The following is an 18,699-nucleotide window of genomic DNA, read 5'->3' on the forward strand; positions in this document are numbered from 1 at the left end:
AACTTTCTAATAGTTCGTATATATGTTCTTTTTTTTTAAAATTTTAGGGAGTTTAATTATGCATTACGCATATAACTTTTAACAAATTATAATTTGGTGATACATTGTAAATGATATTTAACAGTAACGAATATATATATATATATATATATACGATCTATCCGTTTTACTTTTACTTTTACTTTTTTTTTTTTTTTTTAATCTTTTTAGCAAAATTTCCTTTGCGTTATTATTAAAATGTGAATAATTTTCTTATACTGAAAAGAAGTACACGTCCTTTGATATTTTCGGCAATACTTTTAATGTTAATTCTATTCTCAACTACATATCTAAGCCGATTAATGGAAAACTTTATGTACTATACATTTATAGCTTAATATTCTACCCCTTCGATATAAGTAAGTAGTTCCATGGTATCTTAAATTCCATCAGCAGGAAGTAAATCCTTGGACAACAACGTACAATTAGAATACATATTTTTACGGGCACATATATATATGTACATACGTATATATATAAACATGTACGCAAATGCGCTAAAAATAAATATTCATTATTAACAGTGCTATTTTGAGAATACTCATGATTTGTTTATAAAAGGTGATAGTGTAAAAAGTTAATATCGGAGGGGTAGACCACCTCTGTTAAGTACAAAAGGTAGAGCAAAATTTTAATAAATTCCAAAATTTACACAATTACAATGTTTTATTGCTAATACTGCTAAGCCGCTATCTTTAAATGCTTAACGAAGTTGGGCTAAAATGGTAAAGGATTTCTTTTATGAAAATTATGATCGAAAGTTTACGAATTAAAGGTGAAAGGCGAAAGGCAGGGGAAAAATAGGGAAGATAAAGACTGATGAGCATAAAAAAAAAGGAAAAAATGAATGGTAATGGAAAAAGAATATAATTATGTAAAATGGTAAAAGACCAAATTTATGAGGAATTGAAATGGGCCAAAAAGAAAAGGAACGGGATAGGTATAAACCAGATGGGATAAAATAGGGCTACCACCACAGCGCTAGGCTTATAATGATTTAAAAATTGTAGACTATTTAATTCAAGGCATTTATAAGCTTAGAAATTTTTTTCATAGATATTATACTAAAGGTATTATGAGAATTATAGAAAGAATTATATACATTGAATAGAGCACATAAATGACCGCTTCATCTTTTTCTTCACCATTTATTGTTTGCTATTTTTTTTTTTTTTTTTTTTTTTTTCTCATTTCTCGTATTTATTCAAATTCAATAGTTGATGGGGGCTTAGAAGAAATGTCGTATAGAATTCTGTTGACACCTTTCACTTCACTCACTATATGTGTTGATATTTTCTCCAGAATATCATAAGGAATTTTATACCAGTTAGCCGTCATGAAAGAGGATGTTTTAACTGCTCTTAAGGCACAAACGTAATCATATGATCTTGCATCTCCTCGTACACCCACAGATCTTGTAGACAGTAGTACAGCAAAAGCTTGACTAATATCATTATATAAATTATACGATTTCAAATCGTTTATAAAAATATCATCAACTTCTCTTAATATATTTAGTTTATGTTTATCTATTTCTCCAATAACACGTATAGCTAAACCTGGACCAGGAAATGGATGTCTGTTAGTAATTTCTGGAGGCAAATTTAATTCTTGCGATAATTTTTTAACATCATCTTTAAACAGGTATTTAAAAGGTTCGAATAATTTGAACTTCAAATTTTTTGGTAATCCCCCTACGTTATGATGTGTCTTAATAGTATCTGACAAATTTTTTGAACATTTACTTTCTATGATATCAGGATATAAGGTCCCTTGTAATAAAAATGTTTTTTCAATATTTATATTCAAATTATTTACTGCTTTTTCAAATTCATCAATAAATAGTTTTCCAATAATTTTTCTTTTCTGTTCTGGGTCTGTAATTCCTTTTAAATTATTTAAAAAAATTTCGGAAGCATCAATTTTGGTTAAGTTCATACCAGGAAATAATTTTTTTAAAAAAGTATAAACCTTTTCTCCTTCATTTTTTCTTAATAATCCATTATCTATAAAAAATCCAAAAAATCGATCTTTAAATATTTTATGTGTAAAAGCTGCAGCAACAGTACTATCAATTCCACCAGACATGGCAGCAATAACATAATGATCATGTGCATATTTTTTTATATTGTTAAATTCCATTTCGTGATATCTAATTGGGTCAAATGTTTTTGTACATTTACATATTTTGTACGCAAAATTATAAAACATCTGATCCCCATCTACTGACTCATATACCTCTGGATGATACTGAACACCATATATATTATATTCTTTATTGTATATGGCACATACCAAACAATTTTCACTTGAATTTACTATGTAAAAACTCTCAGGAATTTTTGTTACCTCTTCCGTATGATTCATCCATACTGTCGTTGTGCCTTTATTTTTTATATCATCAAATAAAACACATGTACTATTATTTTCAAGTAATTTAAACTTGTTATACTTTTCCTCACTGGAAGAAGTTTCTTGTCCTATTATATTTATCTCATAACTACCATATTCAGAATTTTTAGATTTTTTCACTTCACCATTCATTTGTACAGCTATTTCTTGCATACCATAACAAATAGCAAAAATTGGAATTTTCTTTTTCAAAAAGTATTTTAGAACTTCTTTTTTTAAATGTGGTGCCCCTTCTTCATTAACAGAGTAAGGTCCCCCTGATAAGATAACTCCTTTTACATTTAAACTCTCAACATCCTTCAAATCTATATTGTAGTCCCTTGCTTCACTAAAAATTTTTATATTATTTAATCGCTTTACTATTAAATGAAAATACTGCGAACCAAAGTTCAGAACTAGTATTGTATCGCACGCGTCCTCCCCCATTATGCATACGTCGTATATTATAAGGTAGATTTGAATTTTTATATTTACGTAATTGTGTACGTAATTGTGTACGTAATTGTGTACGTAATTGTGTACGTAATTGTGTACGTAATTGTGTACGTAATTGTGTACGTAATTGTATATGTAATTGTGTATGTAATTGTGTATGTAATTGTGTATGTAATTGTGTACGCAATTGTGTACGTTACTATGTATGTGTGTGCATACCTGTTTATCCCCGTACTTATGTATGTATTTACGTTACTATACGGTAGGATCGCTTTTTAACTAAATTTTTGGCGAATAGAAAACAAATCTCCGAATTTCACAAAAATTTAATTACCTTTCTACAAAATTATTTTATTATAAAAAAATTATCTTTTATTTTTTATGAAGTATAGTAAATATAATCAGTGAAATGGCATAAAGATTTCTAACATACATGCATAAAGCGAGACAAATTTCATGTTTTTCAGATGTATCTTAAATATGATAAATAAGATGCATTAAATTAGTCAAAAAAAAAAAAAAAAAGAGGCAATAAAATGATTGAAAAAAAAGTAAAAAAAAAAAAAAAAAAAAAAATTCTGTATGAATAAAGAAAATTTTTTTAACTTAATATTGCTTTAAAATAATAGAAAAACACAAAATAAAAAAATTATAAGAAATGAATAAAAATTACTATCTCCTATAATCCTGAATACATAGTTTAATTTTATTTTTGAATCGATTTCAATATTTTTATTTTAAATAAACAAATTTAAGCAGCTTTATAACGTATACTATTAATAAAAAAAAAAAAAAAAAGAAAGGTAAATAACCTATAAATAATTATATTACACACGCGCTTAACTTTAGTATGATACATTACAGGTGTACTCGTGTTAATATTTACATTATTATTTATATATATTAATATTATAAATTGAGTCTACTTAAAAAATAACTTGCCTTTTTTTTAATATATGCTACATATATATTGTGCTGTCCTAATTTAACATCACTCAGTACAGGAAACTAAAAACGACGTGAAAATTTTGTAATTTTAATCTATTTTTTTAGATAATTTTTTATAAATACATCATCCATGTGCTTTAGAAACATATATTTTATATGTACATGTAAATACAACAACCGAGTGACTCTGTACTCCCATTGTTTTTTTATCATTCTTTCGTTTTTTTCGTTTTCCAAAAGAAAACATACTCTAATGAGGTAAAAGAGGTTAATCTTGCTAATATTTCTTATATAAATAATATATATATATGTATATTCAAAAACACATATATTTTGTAGTAAATTAAAACATAAAAAATCCACTTTCAAATACTTTTTAAATATATGCGAATGTTTCTTTTATTTTCTCTGGTCTTTTAAATTATTTTTAAACGAAAAGGAAAGCGTAACAGCAAAGACACGTGAAAAAATAAAGCAAGAAAATAATTATTTTTTTTTATTCAAAAATATTAAAAAAAAAAAAAAAAGCCTTTATATATACATTTTTATATTTAGTATTTTATCTCTATTTTAAATTTGCCTTATATTCCTATTTTGTCATTTTTTTTTTTATTAAAAACAAAATAAAAATACGAATCATAAAACGTAAACTTTATGTTAGGATATCCAAAATAGGGTCTTTTCCTATTTCCTAAAATTTTATACCACTTAAAAAGTAATATTTTATTATACAAGATATATAATTAGATAACAGTAAAAAAAAAATTACAAAAAAACAAAAGAATGTATGGAAAAATAGGACATTGTTCTTTTTGGTACCTAATATTTTTAATATTTATTTTTTTTCTTTTTCATTTATATATCGAAAAGGAAAGAATGATAATAACAACATTATATATGCCCCTGGACTGTGTCTTCATATATATATGTGAAGTATTTATATCAAAAAAAAAGAAAAAAAATGAGCGATGTTGTGTATATAACATGTTCATATATAAAATATATATATATAAATGTAATTACATGTAAAAATAATATAATATGTAGACCCTAATTAGGGAATACTAAAGTTTACCAACTCTTGAACTATTTAAGTTCCAATGAAAATACAAAGACATACTAAAAGAGTAAAAAAAACCCGTGGGTTAATCTTTTAAAAAGGAGTAAATTGTAAAACTGTTATTCCATATAAGTCGAAAAAAAAACAAAGAAAAAGAAAAACAAAGATAAACAAAGATAAACAAAGATAAAAACAAAAATAAAAATAAAAACGAGAATAAAAACAAGAATAAAAACATGAATAAAAACATGAATAAAAACAAGAATAAAAACAATAATAAAAGCAAAAATAAAAACAAAAATAAAAGCAAGAACTAAAATAGAAAATTAACGTATATAGAAAAAAAATATAAACAGTAGCATGCAAAAAGCAATATACAAGAAGAATAAAGGATATGCAAATAAAAGCAATCAAATATCATAAAACCGGCAAAAAACAAAAAACAGGTCAAATACATAAAACAAAAAAAAAACATAAAAATAACAAAAAACAGGAAACAAAAAATAAATTACAGATTACAAATTACAAATAATAAAAAATTACAATTAAAAAATAACAAAAAACTTAAAACGTGGAAGGTGGAAGGTTATATAAAAAAATAAAATAAAAAAAAATAAGAAAAAAAAGAAAATATAAAAAGTTGTCATGCTCTTAAAAATACTGAAATTTTTTATAAAATATGAATGTAAAATATTATATATATATCTAATATGTTAGTATCATTTTGCAATGATTGCAAAGTTGAAAAATACTATGCATAAATTTAAAACAGTGAGAATTTATTGAAAACAAAAAATTTAAAATATTAGCCGCAGAAAAGGGCGCTTATTTATTTAAATTTTTTCAGAAAAAAAAAAAGTAATAAAATAATATGATTGATAATATGGGGAAAATATAATATCTCTTTTCTTTTTTTGTTATTTCTTTTAACTGTTACTATAACATATATATATATATAATAATAATAATAATAATAATAATAATAAAAATAATAATACTAAGACTAATAATAATAATAATAATAATAACAATAATAATAATAACAATAATAATAATAATAATAATAATAATAATAATAATAATAATAATAATAATAATAATAATAATAATAATGAATTGATTATATTGTAAAATTTTTTTATATTTTTATACTCATTATTATGATATAAAAAGGGGCTTCTTCCCATATTTGTTGCATCCCTTGTTCTCTACATCACGTGTTCGTTATATTGCTTGTTTGTTATATCGCTTATTTGTTATAGCGCTTGTTTGTTATATTACTTGTTCGTTATATTTCTTGTTTGCTGTATCACGTGTTTGATATATCACTTGTTCATTATATTACTTGTTCGTCATATTACTCGTTCGTTACATTCCTTGTTTTCTATTTCCGCTTGCGTTTTCTGTACCTCACTTCTGCCCCATTTATTTTTTATTGTGTAATTATTTTACAAGTTCCGATTATTCTATTTAAAATGATGTGAATTAGTCCAAATTCAGTTATATAACTATGAAATCTTTACGTAAATTGTGTCAAGTACTTATCTTTTTTGTTTTTTCAATTCTAAATTCCTTTATCTTAATGGATAAGACTAAAATATATTTACCGGAAAATGTAGTACTACCTTGTAAATTAAAATGGACTGTAGATAACAATACAGTAGTTAGCTCTAATCAAATAATTGCTTTTATAATTGAAACAAAAAATCAAGATATAAGTGGTGATAATAATATTAATAATAATGATACACTTCATAACAATGAAGGAACAAATTCCTTAAAAAATGAAAACTATATTGACATTAACAAAGGGGATAATACTACTACATACAGCAGTAAGCATGAGCATGTGTTTGATATGAAGAATATCCCTATTTTTAAATATGACAAAACAAGTACCGATTTATATGAAAGTTGCATTAATTTATATCGTACTGATTTAAATAATAAAAAAAATGATAACTCAAGTGACCATTCAAATGACCAGGAAAATTATAAACCAGATAATATTTATAATACATTCAGTTGTTTAAGCAACACTCAAAATAATTGCTTAAACAATGGTAATAATTTTCCTAACGAAATGTATAACAAAGGAGAAAATGCCCCAAATGAAAATAATAATAACCTTGAAAAATTACATATAAATCTTAATAACTCAAAAGACAAACAACTGAACATAAATGATACAATAAAAGAAAAAAAAATTCTTATAAATTCTATTCTGGATGGAAGGAGAAATTGTGAAATAAAAAAAAATAACTATATTCCCTTACGGAGTAATTATTGTGGTAGAATAAATATTATAAAAAGTAATTCAAGTCCAGAAAAAGGGGAATTTATATGTATTAACGATTCAAGTGAAGCATTATGTGAAATAAATGATATAAAATGTAAACATGAAGTAATATTCTCAGGTTTATGTACCAATTGCTTTTTAAGTCAGGAGGAAATTGAAGCTAATTATAATGTTAATAATAATAATAAAGATGTAACTTATGTTATATCCCCAGGTTTTTTAACAAATATAAAAGATTTATATATAAATGCAGAGAAAGCTATGGAGTTGGAAAAAGAAAGAATAAAGAATTTAATTCAAAACAAAAAACTTTGCCTAGTTTTAGATCTAGATAATACACTTCTACATGCATCATTTTCTGTTCTATCAGTTAATGTGAATAATGAAGTAATAGACATTACCACTGAACTTGGTGAAGAAATAGCATCTGAAGAAAATTCTGTACAATCAAAATATAATCAAGATTTCCAAGGAATAAGATTTTTTGATTATGAAAAAAACAAAGATTCGTTACTCCGTGGAAAGGCAAACAGTAAGAAAGAAGATAATGTAAACGCCAAAAATTATTTGGACGTTAATGTTAGCAGTAGTAGCGGCACAAGTAGTAGTAGTAACACCAATGAAAGATCGGATAACGCTGAAATGCATTCATCTGATAAATCGACTGATCGAACAAGCCATCAAAACAATGAAATAAGTGACGAACACATGTACTCCTTTTTTTACGGGAAAAAGGGAAATGAACTGGATGAGAACAACAAATATGAAGATATACAATCAAGTTATGAAAATTATTGCGATTTTTTAACAAAAATGAATACAGTGAATTTATTTAAACATAACGGAAAGTTTATACACTACGAAGATTTAAAGGACGAAAATGTCAAAAAAAAAATTGAAAAAATAGAATCATGTATATTAAAAGTAAATACAAAACATCCAAAAGGATCTTATACTGTATACTATAAATTAAGACCAGGGGTAATTGAATTTTTACAAAAAATGAGTGAAAAATTTGAATTATATTTGTATACTATGGGAACAGCAGAACATGCAAAATCTTGCCTATTCTTATTAGATCCTCTTAGAAATTTTTTTGGAAATAGAGTATTTTCAAGAAAAGATTGTGAAAATGGTTTAAAACATTTAAATAGAATTCTTCCTACTTATCGTAGTATATCAATTTGTGTTGATGATAGTGATTATATATGGAAAGAGAATAGCTCATGTATTAAGGTACATGCGTATAACTATTTTCCGGAAATTAATTTTTTTGAAGATATAAAAAGAAAACCCTATTACTTGACAAAGTTTTTTGCTTTCGCTCAGTCTTTTTTAAATTTCTCCACAAGTCTTTATCGATTTATTAATTTTAAATGTAATGAACATGAAGAAATGAAGATGTATGGAGGAGGAAAATTGCGTGGTCCCACAAATTCCCTTTCCAATGTGATGCTGAATTTAGAAACAAAAGAGAAGCTAAAACAAAATAAAATGAATGGAGGAGGAATAGTTTGTAAAAATGCAGAAACAGATAACAATAAAAACATAAGTACTACACAATCGCATCAGATAAATGAAAATAATTTTAGTGCAAAAGATGCGCAAACAAAAAGTGTAAACAATGAAAATTCTTCAACTCTACAAAATTATAATTTAATAAATGAGAGTAATAATAATAAAGAATCAGCACAACCAAGTGAAGAGATTCTTATTGATGTCGACAAAGAATTTCAAACAGACAGTGAACCTGATGAACAAGCTAATCCCAATTTAAATAATTCCAATCAGTTAAATAAGCAAAGTGGTGATAATACGGTTGATCCAATCATTGATCAACCCAATCATAGTATAGATGATAATGATAATATATTAAAACAAAATAATAATGAATATAATGAAAACACACAAATACAAATTAGTGAAGATGAAAAAGACAATGTAAATAATAGAGAAAAACATGTGAATAATAGTTATAAATTATTTACATGCAATGAAAGTAGTAGTAATCAGTTAATAAGTAACATGACTGAGAATAATAATTCTGATACTATGAGTAAGAGTAATTATTTTAACATAGACGAAAAAAGCAATTCTTTTGTTAGTTCAGATGGTTCAAATGTTAAGGAAGATAATAGTTCATTATATCATAATGACGATGGATCCTTTTCCCCTCCCGATTGTGAAAAATATGATCATATAGAATTAGAAGTAGGTAATAATGGTACTGTAAAAAATAAATCATCATCCTTACATAATGAGAAAGGTACAAACTTTGAAGAAGAGGAAAATACAAACAAGGATACAAATAATAATAATAATAGTGACAACGATAACGACAATGATGATGATATTGATAATGATAATGATAATGATAATGATAACGATAACGATGACGATAATGATAACGATAATGATAATGATAATGACAGTGAAAATGATAGTAATTCTGAAAATGCAAAGGGAACAAATGTTCGTAAAGATATAAATAAAAAGAAACTTAAAAAAAAAAAAAAATCCAAGAAAAAAAAAAATACGAAAAAGGAAAGCACACAAAAGGATAATTCAAAGGCTAACAATTTTGATATGAAGCTTTTATTGGAATCCTTAAAAAAGTATTTAACTATTGAAGACGATATTATATACAAGTATATATCGAAAAAGAACTTTAAGAAATATGACGCTTATGTGTTAAAATTTATGAATAATTATATTAAGGAAAAACGATCTAAGGAAAGAAGTGAAGAAGAGGAATCAAGAAGAGAGAGAAAAGTAATAACAATGCAAGAAATAAATGAAGCAGAACATGAGGAAGGAGGGGAGGAGCACATAGATAAAATTGATTATCATGTGAAAGAAATAGATGAGGCAAAACAAGCAGATACAGATAAAAATTGCCCTGAAAATTTAAATGAAGAAGAAAAGAAAATAAATAAGGAAAAATCTTTTGATCTTTTACATTGGCCGAATATTTTTAAAAAGGTAGGAAAAAAAATAAAAAAAACAAAAGTGAAAAAACGAAACCCGCATGATAATATAAATAAGAAGGATAATTTAAACGTGGGAAGTTCAAAAGGGAGAAATAATTTTGGTGAAAATTTTTCCACGAATACAAAAAATAATGAATTATATAAGGTAATAAAAAAAACAAATGAAAATGTATATTATGAAAGTTTTTTAATACCAAAAAATTTAAAAGAATCAAATTTTAGAGATAATGACAAACAGCTGTATTACTTAACTACCCTTTTACAAGAAGTGCATGATATTTTTTTTAAAATTTTTGATAATTTCAAAACACATAAAATGATTGAAAAGAATGAAGAGGACCAGATATACAATTATTTTTTACGATATCCTGTCGTTAGAACAATACTAAAAGAATTACGCAAGCAAGTTCTAAAGGGTAAGGAAAAAATATAAATGTCCGCTGTATATTTATATAAAATACAAATTTTAAATGCTATGTGTTCATATGCCTGGACATTTATAGCGTCTCATGTATAATACATGACCTTCATATATTTCTCCTGGCATAGTCACTGACGAGTACATGTACACGTATATGTATATTTGTTATGCATGTCTATGCACACCACTTAAGTATGTATGAATGTGTGATCACATACATGTTTTTCTGCTTTTCATATTTTTGCTAGATTGCGTCTTTAACGTATCCTTATTGCCCGTAGAAATACAAAGAAGCGATTTTATGGATTGTATATTGAAACTTGGGGGGACAATAAATAATGATAAATATACGCACGTATTAACAATAAATAATATAGAAAATGATGAAAATTATAAAGATTATAAAGTAGTAAATTTGATGTGGTTTGAAAGAGCCATATATACATTGAAGTAAGGAAATATACAAAAAAAAAAAAAAAAAAAAAAAATACATTAGCTACAAACACATTTACTACATTCAATATACATATAATATCATGTGTTATTTATTATTTTAGATAAATATATTCACATACGGTGTTTTATTTTCATAGTCTTTTTTGATTTTATTTCGTTTCCATTCATTTTGTTTTGTTTTATTTATTTTTTTTTTTTTTCAAATAGAAATATCGATACAAAATTTTACAACATTAATGCGTGGGAAAAAGCACACAGGAATTTTTGGGACGTTATTGAATATGAAGAGGAAAAAGATGAAATAAATAAGTGAACAAAAACAAGCAAGAAAACAAATAATCATATAAATAAATAAAGCAATACCATATTTTGAACTACTTTTTGTATTCACTTTCTGCAAACTTTTCATTAAATATAATTTATTTGAACAATTAAATTTGCCTTATTATAATTTGTGTTTTAGTTACATATTTTCTTCCACATATGCTTACATGTTTTTGTGTACATGTACGTATATGTAACATACATGTTTTCTTTTTTTTTAAAAACATATGTATTATTACTTCATATGCTTAATAAAATATGTAAAAAAAAACCGTAGTTATTTTTCCTTTTCTTTCCCTTTTTTTTTTTTTTTTTTGTAATGCTTAAAAAATAGAAGTAATTGTGATATATATACCCACATTATTAGTATATACATTCATATTACTATGTACAAATATATCAATATATACGTACGTATATATATATATATATATGTATGCTCCACTTCTTTATTTTTTATGCGATTATTGATAATGTCCTTTCTTATTATGTGTACCCTCTACAACACATAAAAAGAACTAATTTTAAAAATGACTATTAATTAGACCACTATAAAATAAAGAAAAATGTTTAAGAATAAATTGGGTTAAATGTACGGTTGGAGAAGGGAAATTAAAAAAAGGATAAGAAAAAAATCAAAAGTTATAAAGCAACAGTAACAAAGCAAATGTAATAAAGCAAATGTAATAAAGCAAATGTAATAAAGCAAATGTAATAAAGCAAATGTAACAAAGCAAAAATTACAAAAGAATAAGAAAGGAAAAAAATGGCGTTTTAATGACTAAAAAATCACCCATTTAAAAATATAAAAAAAGGGGTATTTTTTGAAGTGAATAAAATTTAAAATTCTTAAAAATGTTGTAACAATTTTAAGGCAAAAAATAGCGAATAAAACAGTTAACACCTTAAAAGGTGAGGTTACATAAGTAGCATTTTCTTATCTGATTTTCGTATAAATTTACAAAAATATGAAAATCAGTCAAATAAGAAGAAAGGCAGACTTGTCACTAATAGTTAGGAAAAGATTACCTTCTTTTTTAAAAAAAGAAAAAATAAACTTAAGAAAAAGTAATACGAATAATAACAACAATGACATTAACGATATTAACTTTAATAAGAAAAAAGTTAAGTACAATCAAATTCCGCAATTTGTTCAGGCCATAATAAAATTTACGAAAAAAAATAAAGGTTGGTGTGATGAAGATGATGTAATAAATAAAAATAAAATAATATATTTTAATAATTTGTTAAGCGAAATTCCAAAACACAAAGCTTCGCTTACATCAGCCCTGATACATGAAATATATCGTTGCTTATATAAGTTGAACTATATAAAGATAGACGTTATTTTTACCTTATTTAGCATATTAACAAATAATACTTTAGATTTTTCAAATTTAAGTGGATATGTAAATTGTGATTTTAAGGAGTTAATAAATATAACCAAATACTTGTATCACTTTCAGAATATATGTAATACTAATATTCAGAGCATTCTTTACAACAATGAAAATTTTAAGCTAATAAAAACTGTTGAAAGATATTTGAGGGAGCATGCTAAGAATGAAAATTCGTTTAATAGGAACACATGTTGTAGCAGTGTAATTTATAATCATATTTATAATTACATCTTAAAATTCGATAACCCAGATAATATAGATATTCTACTGTATTCTTTAATAAAAGGAAAATATGCGAATACAGCTAAACAAAATGTAAAACATGAAAAGGATTTAGCGTTGCCATCTGATAACTTTTTAAAAAAGTTGGGTACAGCATCACCTGAAGGTGATAATTTTATATATGAAAAAAACAATCTTTTAAAAAAACACGAAAATGATAGTGTCTGTATTTCATCCTTAAATGAGGGGAACAGTCACGATAAACTTAATAAGAATCGGGAGGAAAATGAATGGATTTATTACCCCCATATGAATCACCCCAACATGGATTCCTCTCGAACAAATTGTGCCAATACGAATTCTTCCCACAAGGATGATAATAAGGAGCTACTAATTGAATATATAAGCAATTTTTACAAAATAAATGATATGTTTAACTATTTGTTGAACAAGGTCGTAATTTACTTTAACGAAAATGCGCATATATTTGACTTTTATAATTTAAAATTGTTATTTTTCTTTTTAGGAAAATTTCAGAAATATGACTTAAACTTATTAGAAAAAATTTCAAGTAGAATAATGGATGAAATTGAAAAAATGAAAGTTAATCCTAAGCTCTTGAATAATGATCATCTTACAGAGGAAAATAAAAAGTATAATTATGCAAATAATAGAATTAAAAAATTAAGGAAAAAGTATTTAAATACATATATGAAAATAGACTCAAAAGAATTCCTTATCATACCATACACAATTGGAATTTCCATGAATATATATTTTAATAATTATTTAATTGAATATGTAAATATATATATATTAAGTTTAATCAATTCGAGGGTTAATTGTGATATGGAGAATTTCATTTATTCTCTAATAGGGTATAAATATATTATGCTGCGCTTTTTTATTCTGTATAATATTTGCTTGTTTAAGGAAAAAAGCATAAAAAATGAGAAAATATTACACAAGTATAATTTATTCATAAGGAAGTTAATTAAAAATGCAGAAGGTACTGCAAACACATATACTACACATAGGTTAAATGTAATAGGGGAGCAAATCCAAAACAGCCACATAAACAACATTAACAGTATTAACAATATTAGTAACATTAACAGTATTAACAGTATTAACAATATTAACAATATTAACAGTACTAACAATATTGATAATTATCATTACTACTTTCCTAATACTTCTAATAATAAAGAAGTTCGTGATTTTATTCCAACAAATGTAGGGGATGATATATCTAATCGGGGAACATGCCTTGATAAATATGATTATGCAAAAAATAAAGAAAACATGTTACACGAAAAAAGTAATCACATACATGATAACAAAATAGAATATAATTATTTAAACAAAATAGACGACAAAAAAAATCAAGGAGAATATGCAATAGTAAGTCCCGATTATGTTTTCAATCTTTTACTTAATGAGTTTCAAATGAACATAGAAAATATACATTTGGTAAATTTTGATGAGAATTTTATATATGAAAAATATAGTAGCGTACAACTTCAAAACTTTTATTTTTACTATAAAAAATTATTTGATAAGGTGTATAATTATGCTATATTTTTATTAAGTAAGTATGATATTAATGACAAGCTCAGAATTTATAAAAATTTGAGGTCTCTTTCGTTAAGTGATCAAATCATAAATGACATATACATTGAAGTACTCTATGAAAAAATTGTTCTTAATTCGAATAGAAATATAATGAATGCCTCAACTACTTTGAAATATATAAACAATTCATAATAGGTTAAAATAAAAAAAAATAAAAATAAAAATAAAATAACAGAGCGGAAAGTAGTATTCCATAAAAAATTTAATTTAAAAAATTTTAATAAGAAGGACGTGAAATGAAACAAGCATTTTTTTCCTTATACAGTTTAAATATATATTTATATCTACATATATATCTATATGTATATACATACATACACACACACGTACATGGGGTACACACATATACATAAAACTTGCATTATATGTATATGCGAATATACATGATGTATACATGAAAATGTGCATGCAATTATGTTGGTTAAATATTTTAACAAGTTAAAAATTTAAAACGTCTATATAATATAGAAATATATATTCATATATAAATAAACTGGAAAATGAAAAAAAAAATAAAGAGGTAAACACGGAATAACAAGATGGGAATGAAAATTAAGATTAATAAGTTTTTAACGAAATGTGTTTTGAGGTGAAAACTAAGAACATGCGCAACATACGTGTGTAGTATACACATAAAAGTACATACGTATATATACATATATACACACAAACGCATGTTTTGTGAATGCACACATATATGTTGTAAGAAAGGAATTTATTTTTAATGAATCATATTAATTATTTAGACATTATAAGAATAATAAGTTCGAAAGTATATCCCATATGTGTGATCTTTAAAAGTATAAAACATATTTCAATATGTATACAAATCAAAGGCGCTAATGGCATGGAGGCACAATATATGCACTTGTATATATATATAAACTATATATTTATATATACACATATATAGGGGGAACATTTAAAAATTATATACTACATGAAACATTATACATGTATTTATAAATAACTTATTGAAACATTTACTTTCCAGAAATTGATGCAATGATGCAGAATTATATGCATTAAAATATATAACAGAATATGCCTTATTAAAACATGTTATATAAACATATATATATATATATATATATATATGACGGTTATACACATTTACGCTTATGAGAGATTATGGGCTTCAAAAAAATAGCTTAATTTGCTATAAGTTACACACGTATAAACATAATACATAGATATAATTCATATGCAAATGCATACATACATAATACACGCGTAAATGCAGGGGCATATTAACACCTGCATATACGCATAACCCCACCGGTACGTGCAATAGGTATATCATCTTTTAACAAAGAAACATTACTACAAATTAATCGAAGCTGTGTGATGATATTTTAAACATGTCTCCACCAATGTGCTCATTAAACCTTAACTTGTATATAATTCCATTTGAACAAATAACAATAATACAATTTTGATCATTAACAAAAGCACAAATAGATGAAATTTTTTTACCAGGTAATTTATATGAAGCAAAGCTCCATTCACTATTTAAATATGGGTGACATGGTAATAAACATTTTAAACTTGATTTTTTATTTTTGGACTCTTTTTCATAATTTAATAATGCTGGAGGTGATAAATTTTTCCCTTTACATATTATATCTACTTTTCTTAATGGTCTTTTTTTTTTATATATTGAAAATACATGAACAGTGTTTCTACTTGAAGTTAAGCAAAGCCAGTTATTATCTTCACTAATATTTAATGATAAAATTTTCGCATTTTTTGTTCCTCTTCTAAATTCATTTAATAATGTTCCGTCAAAAGTATTAAACAATCTTATAATAGTACCTTTTGTAGATGATGTTACTAATAATTTTCCATCATTACTTAAATTAATACATGCCACAGAATTATCATGTGCATAAATACTTAAATTAGTCTTAAAATTAATGTAAGGTAATTCCTCATGTATATTTTCACTTGAATTTATTTCAAATATATGAATATTAACTCTACCTTTTATAGGTGACAAATAAGCAATAATAACATTTTTATCAATATTTGATAGACAACATAGTCCTGATAAATTTTTTGAAGTATTCAACGTTTCTAATAATATTATATCTTTTAATCTATATATACATAATTTATATTCTAGTATTACAACAATTATTTCTCTTAACAACCTAACACCAATAATATTTGAAGAAAATGTTAATTTAGCTATTTCTCTCATCTGTCTATCATCCCAAATAATTAACACATTTTTTGCCCATTTACCCTTCTTATCATTTTTATTACCTGTTATAGCTAAAATATTACATCGATATAGCATTTCTGCTAAATATAGCCCATTTTTGTTCCTGTCTGTAAGATCTGCAAAAGAATCAAACGAAAATAATTTATATATAGCATGAATGTTAAAAAAAGAAATTGCACACACAACATCATATGCAGATGCAAACATGAGCACATACATATTGTATCTATCTTTTTAAATATAACTTTCATGCGCAATTCTGCGGATCCATTTTTACAAAATTTGTACATATCTATGTATCTAAATAAACACACGTTCAAGTATTCGCATCTGAATGTATGCACATATGCTCCGAACTCTACTCAGTAATTACCTCTACTATATGTTTGCGTAAAGGGATTCGTATTGTAAATCTTGAATCCTTTTTCATTGGCCATGCATAAACAACCGTAATCTTGATTAAATGCTATATATCTATTATTATCTAATCTTAATGACACCATTTTTCTTTTATTATTTTTTTTTTTATAAATTTAACTAATATATAAAAAAAGGAGGAACTTATTACAACACAACTATGACAAATGTATATGGTAATAAATAACAAAAGCTACATATACACAGGTATGCACATATACATTAGCATACATATGAATACGTAATTGAATATATGTAAAATACACCAAGCTTCAATTTTGGAGGCCACGCTAATGGTTTCAATAAACATATACATATATATTTAGAACATATATATATTATATATATATGTATTATATGTATATTTATTTTTCTTTTAACATAAAAGTTTTTTTTTTTTTTTTTCTCTCTTGCACTATTTAAAAATCGATCCACCAAAAGTAATAAAAAATATATATCCATTAATAAAAGTTAAAATAAAAAAATTTAAATTATACATAAAAATATATAAAAACTCACAAACATATAAATAATATATTTATAATAGGACGTTCTATATGTTTTGAAATTTATAAGGTGCAAGTCCTCATAAATACATCTCATATAAAACGTAAAATATTGTCATATAAAAACAAAATTATAATAATATAAAAATTAAATAATCATTTACTAAAAAAACATGTATATAAAATCCTAAAAATCAGTTAAAGAACTCATAATTTATAAGATATATCTATGTATATATATAACATATATGATGATATACATAATTTAGATCAATGTAAGCCTATTTTACTTTATGTATACTATTTTGATATCTTAAGCGTACGAAATAGGATGAAGTAAAGAACAAGAAAAGAATAATAAAAGAATAATAATAGAGTATGAAAAAAAAGCAAAAGAAAAACAAAAGAAAAAGAAATTTGAATAAATGAAAAAAGAATAATTTTATATTATTAAAAATAAAAAAAATAAAAATAAAAAAAAACATAAATGAAAGAATAAATAAAATAGTATGTAATAATTTAAAAGCTAACTCTTCTAAAAACATAGTAATGCAATTTTAAAATAGAAAATGGAATGATAATGTATACTGTAATAATTCTTGAAAATAAAAATATAAAAAAAACATAGAAGAAAATGTTTGAATATGAAGAATAACCTGTTTAACAGTACTTTTAATTTATTAGAACATACTTTTAATGTTTTTACATATATTAATATATATGTATGTATACATGCCAATTTATTTTTATAAATGTTATATATATATATACTTAAATTTAACGTACCGTATTTTATGCGTCTGTTGTACATTTTGATAATTGTTTTTTTCTACAAAAAAAGAAATTTAAAAATATATAATGCTTATTCCAGTATACAATAATAAAAGAATTGACATTTATGTGACAAA

General features: G+C 24.4%; 4 protein-coding genes across 4 annotated transcripts; 2 read left to right on the top strand and 2 right to left on the bottom strand.

The window, feature by feature from the left end:
- Positions 1 to 1,239: 1,239 nt before the first annotated feature.
- Positions 1,240 to 2,877, bottom strand: MKS88_002330 (GMP synthase [glutamine-hydrolyzing]; the record flags this gene model as incomplete). Its single annotated transcript, XM_067215331.1, has 1 exon — positions 1,240 to 2,877. The coding sequence occupies one exon, from the start codon at positions 2,875 to 2,877 to the stop codon at positions 1,240 to 1,242; it is 1,638 nt and encodes a 545-aa protein (XP_067073767.1).
- A 3,599-nt stretch (positions 2,878 to 6,476) lies between these two features.
- MKS88_002331 (uncharacterized protein) lies at positions 6,477 to 11,373 on the top strand (the record flags this gene model as incomplete). Its single annotated transcript, XM_067215332.1, has 3 exons — positions 6,477 to 10,599; positions 10,853 to 11,054; positions 11,268 to 11,373. 3 exons carry the CDS (start codon positions 6,477 to 6,479, stop codon positions 11,371 to 11,373), a joined length of 4,431 nt encoding a protein of 1,476 aa, XP_067073768.1.
- A 979-nt stretch (positions 11,374 to 12,352) lies between these two features.
- Positions 12,353 to 14,773, top strand: MKS88_002332 (uncharacterized protein; the record flags this gene model as incomplete). Its single annotated transcript, XM_067215333.1, has 1 exon — positions 12,353 to 14,773. One exon carries the CDS (start codon positions 12,353 to 12,355, stop codon positions 14,771 to 14,773), a length of 2,421 nt encoding a protein of 806 aa, XP_067073769.1.
- A 1,198-nt stretch (positions 14,774 to 15,971) lies between these two features.
- On the bottom strand, positions 15,972 to 17,371 carry MKS88_002333 (autophagy-related protein 18; the record flags this gene model as incomplete). Its single annotated transcript, XM_067215334.1, has 2 exons — positions 15,972 to 16,984; positions 17,242 to 17,371. 2 exons carry the CDS (start codon positions 17,369 to 17,371, stop codon positions 15,972 to 15,974), a joined length of 1,143 nt encoding a protein of 380 aa, XP_067073770.1.
- Positions 17,372 to 18,699: the final 1,328 nt, after the last annotated feature.

The sequence above is a fragment of the Plasmodium brasilianum genome, chromosome 8 (assembly GCF_023973825.1).
Source record: "Plasmodium brasilianum strain Bolivian I chromosome 8, whole genome shotgun sequence".
Classification (NCBI taxonomy): Eukaryota; Apicomplexa; class Aconoidasida; order Haemosporida; family Plasmodiidae; genus Plasmodium; species Plasmodium brasilianum.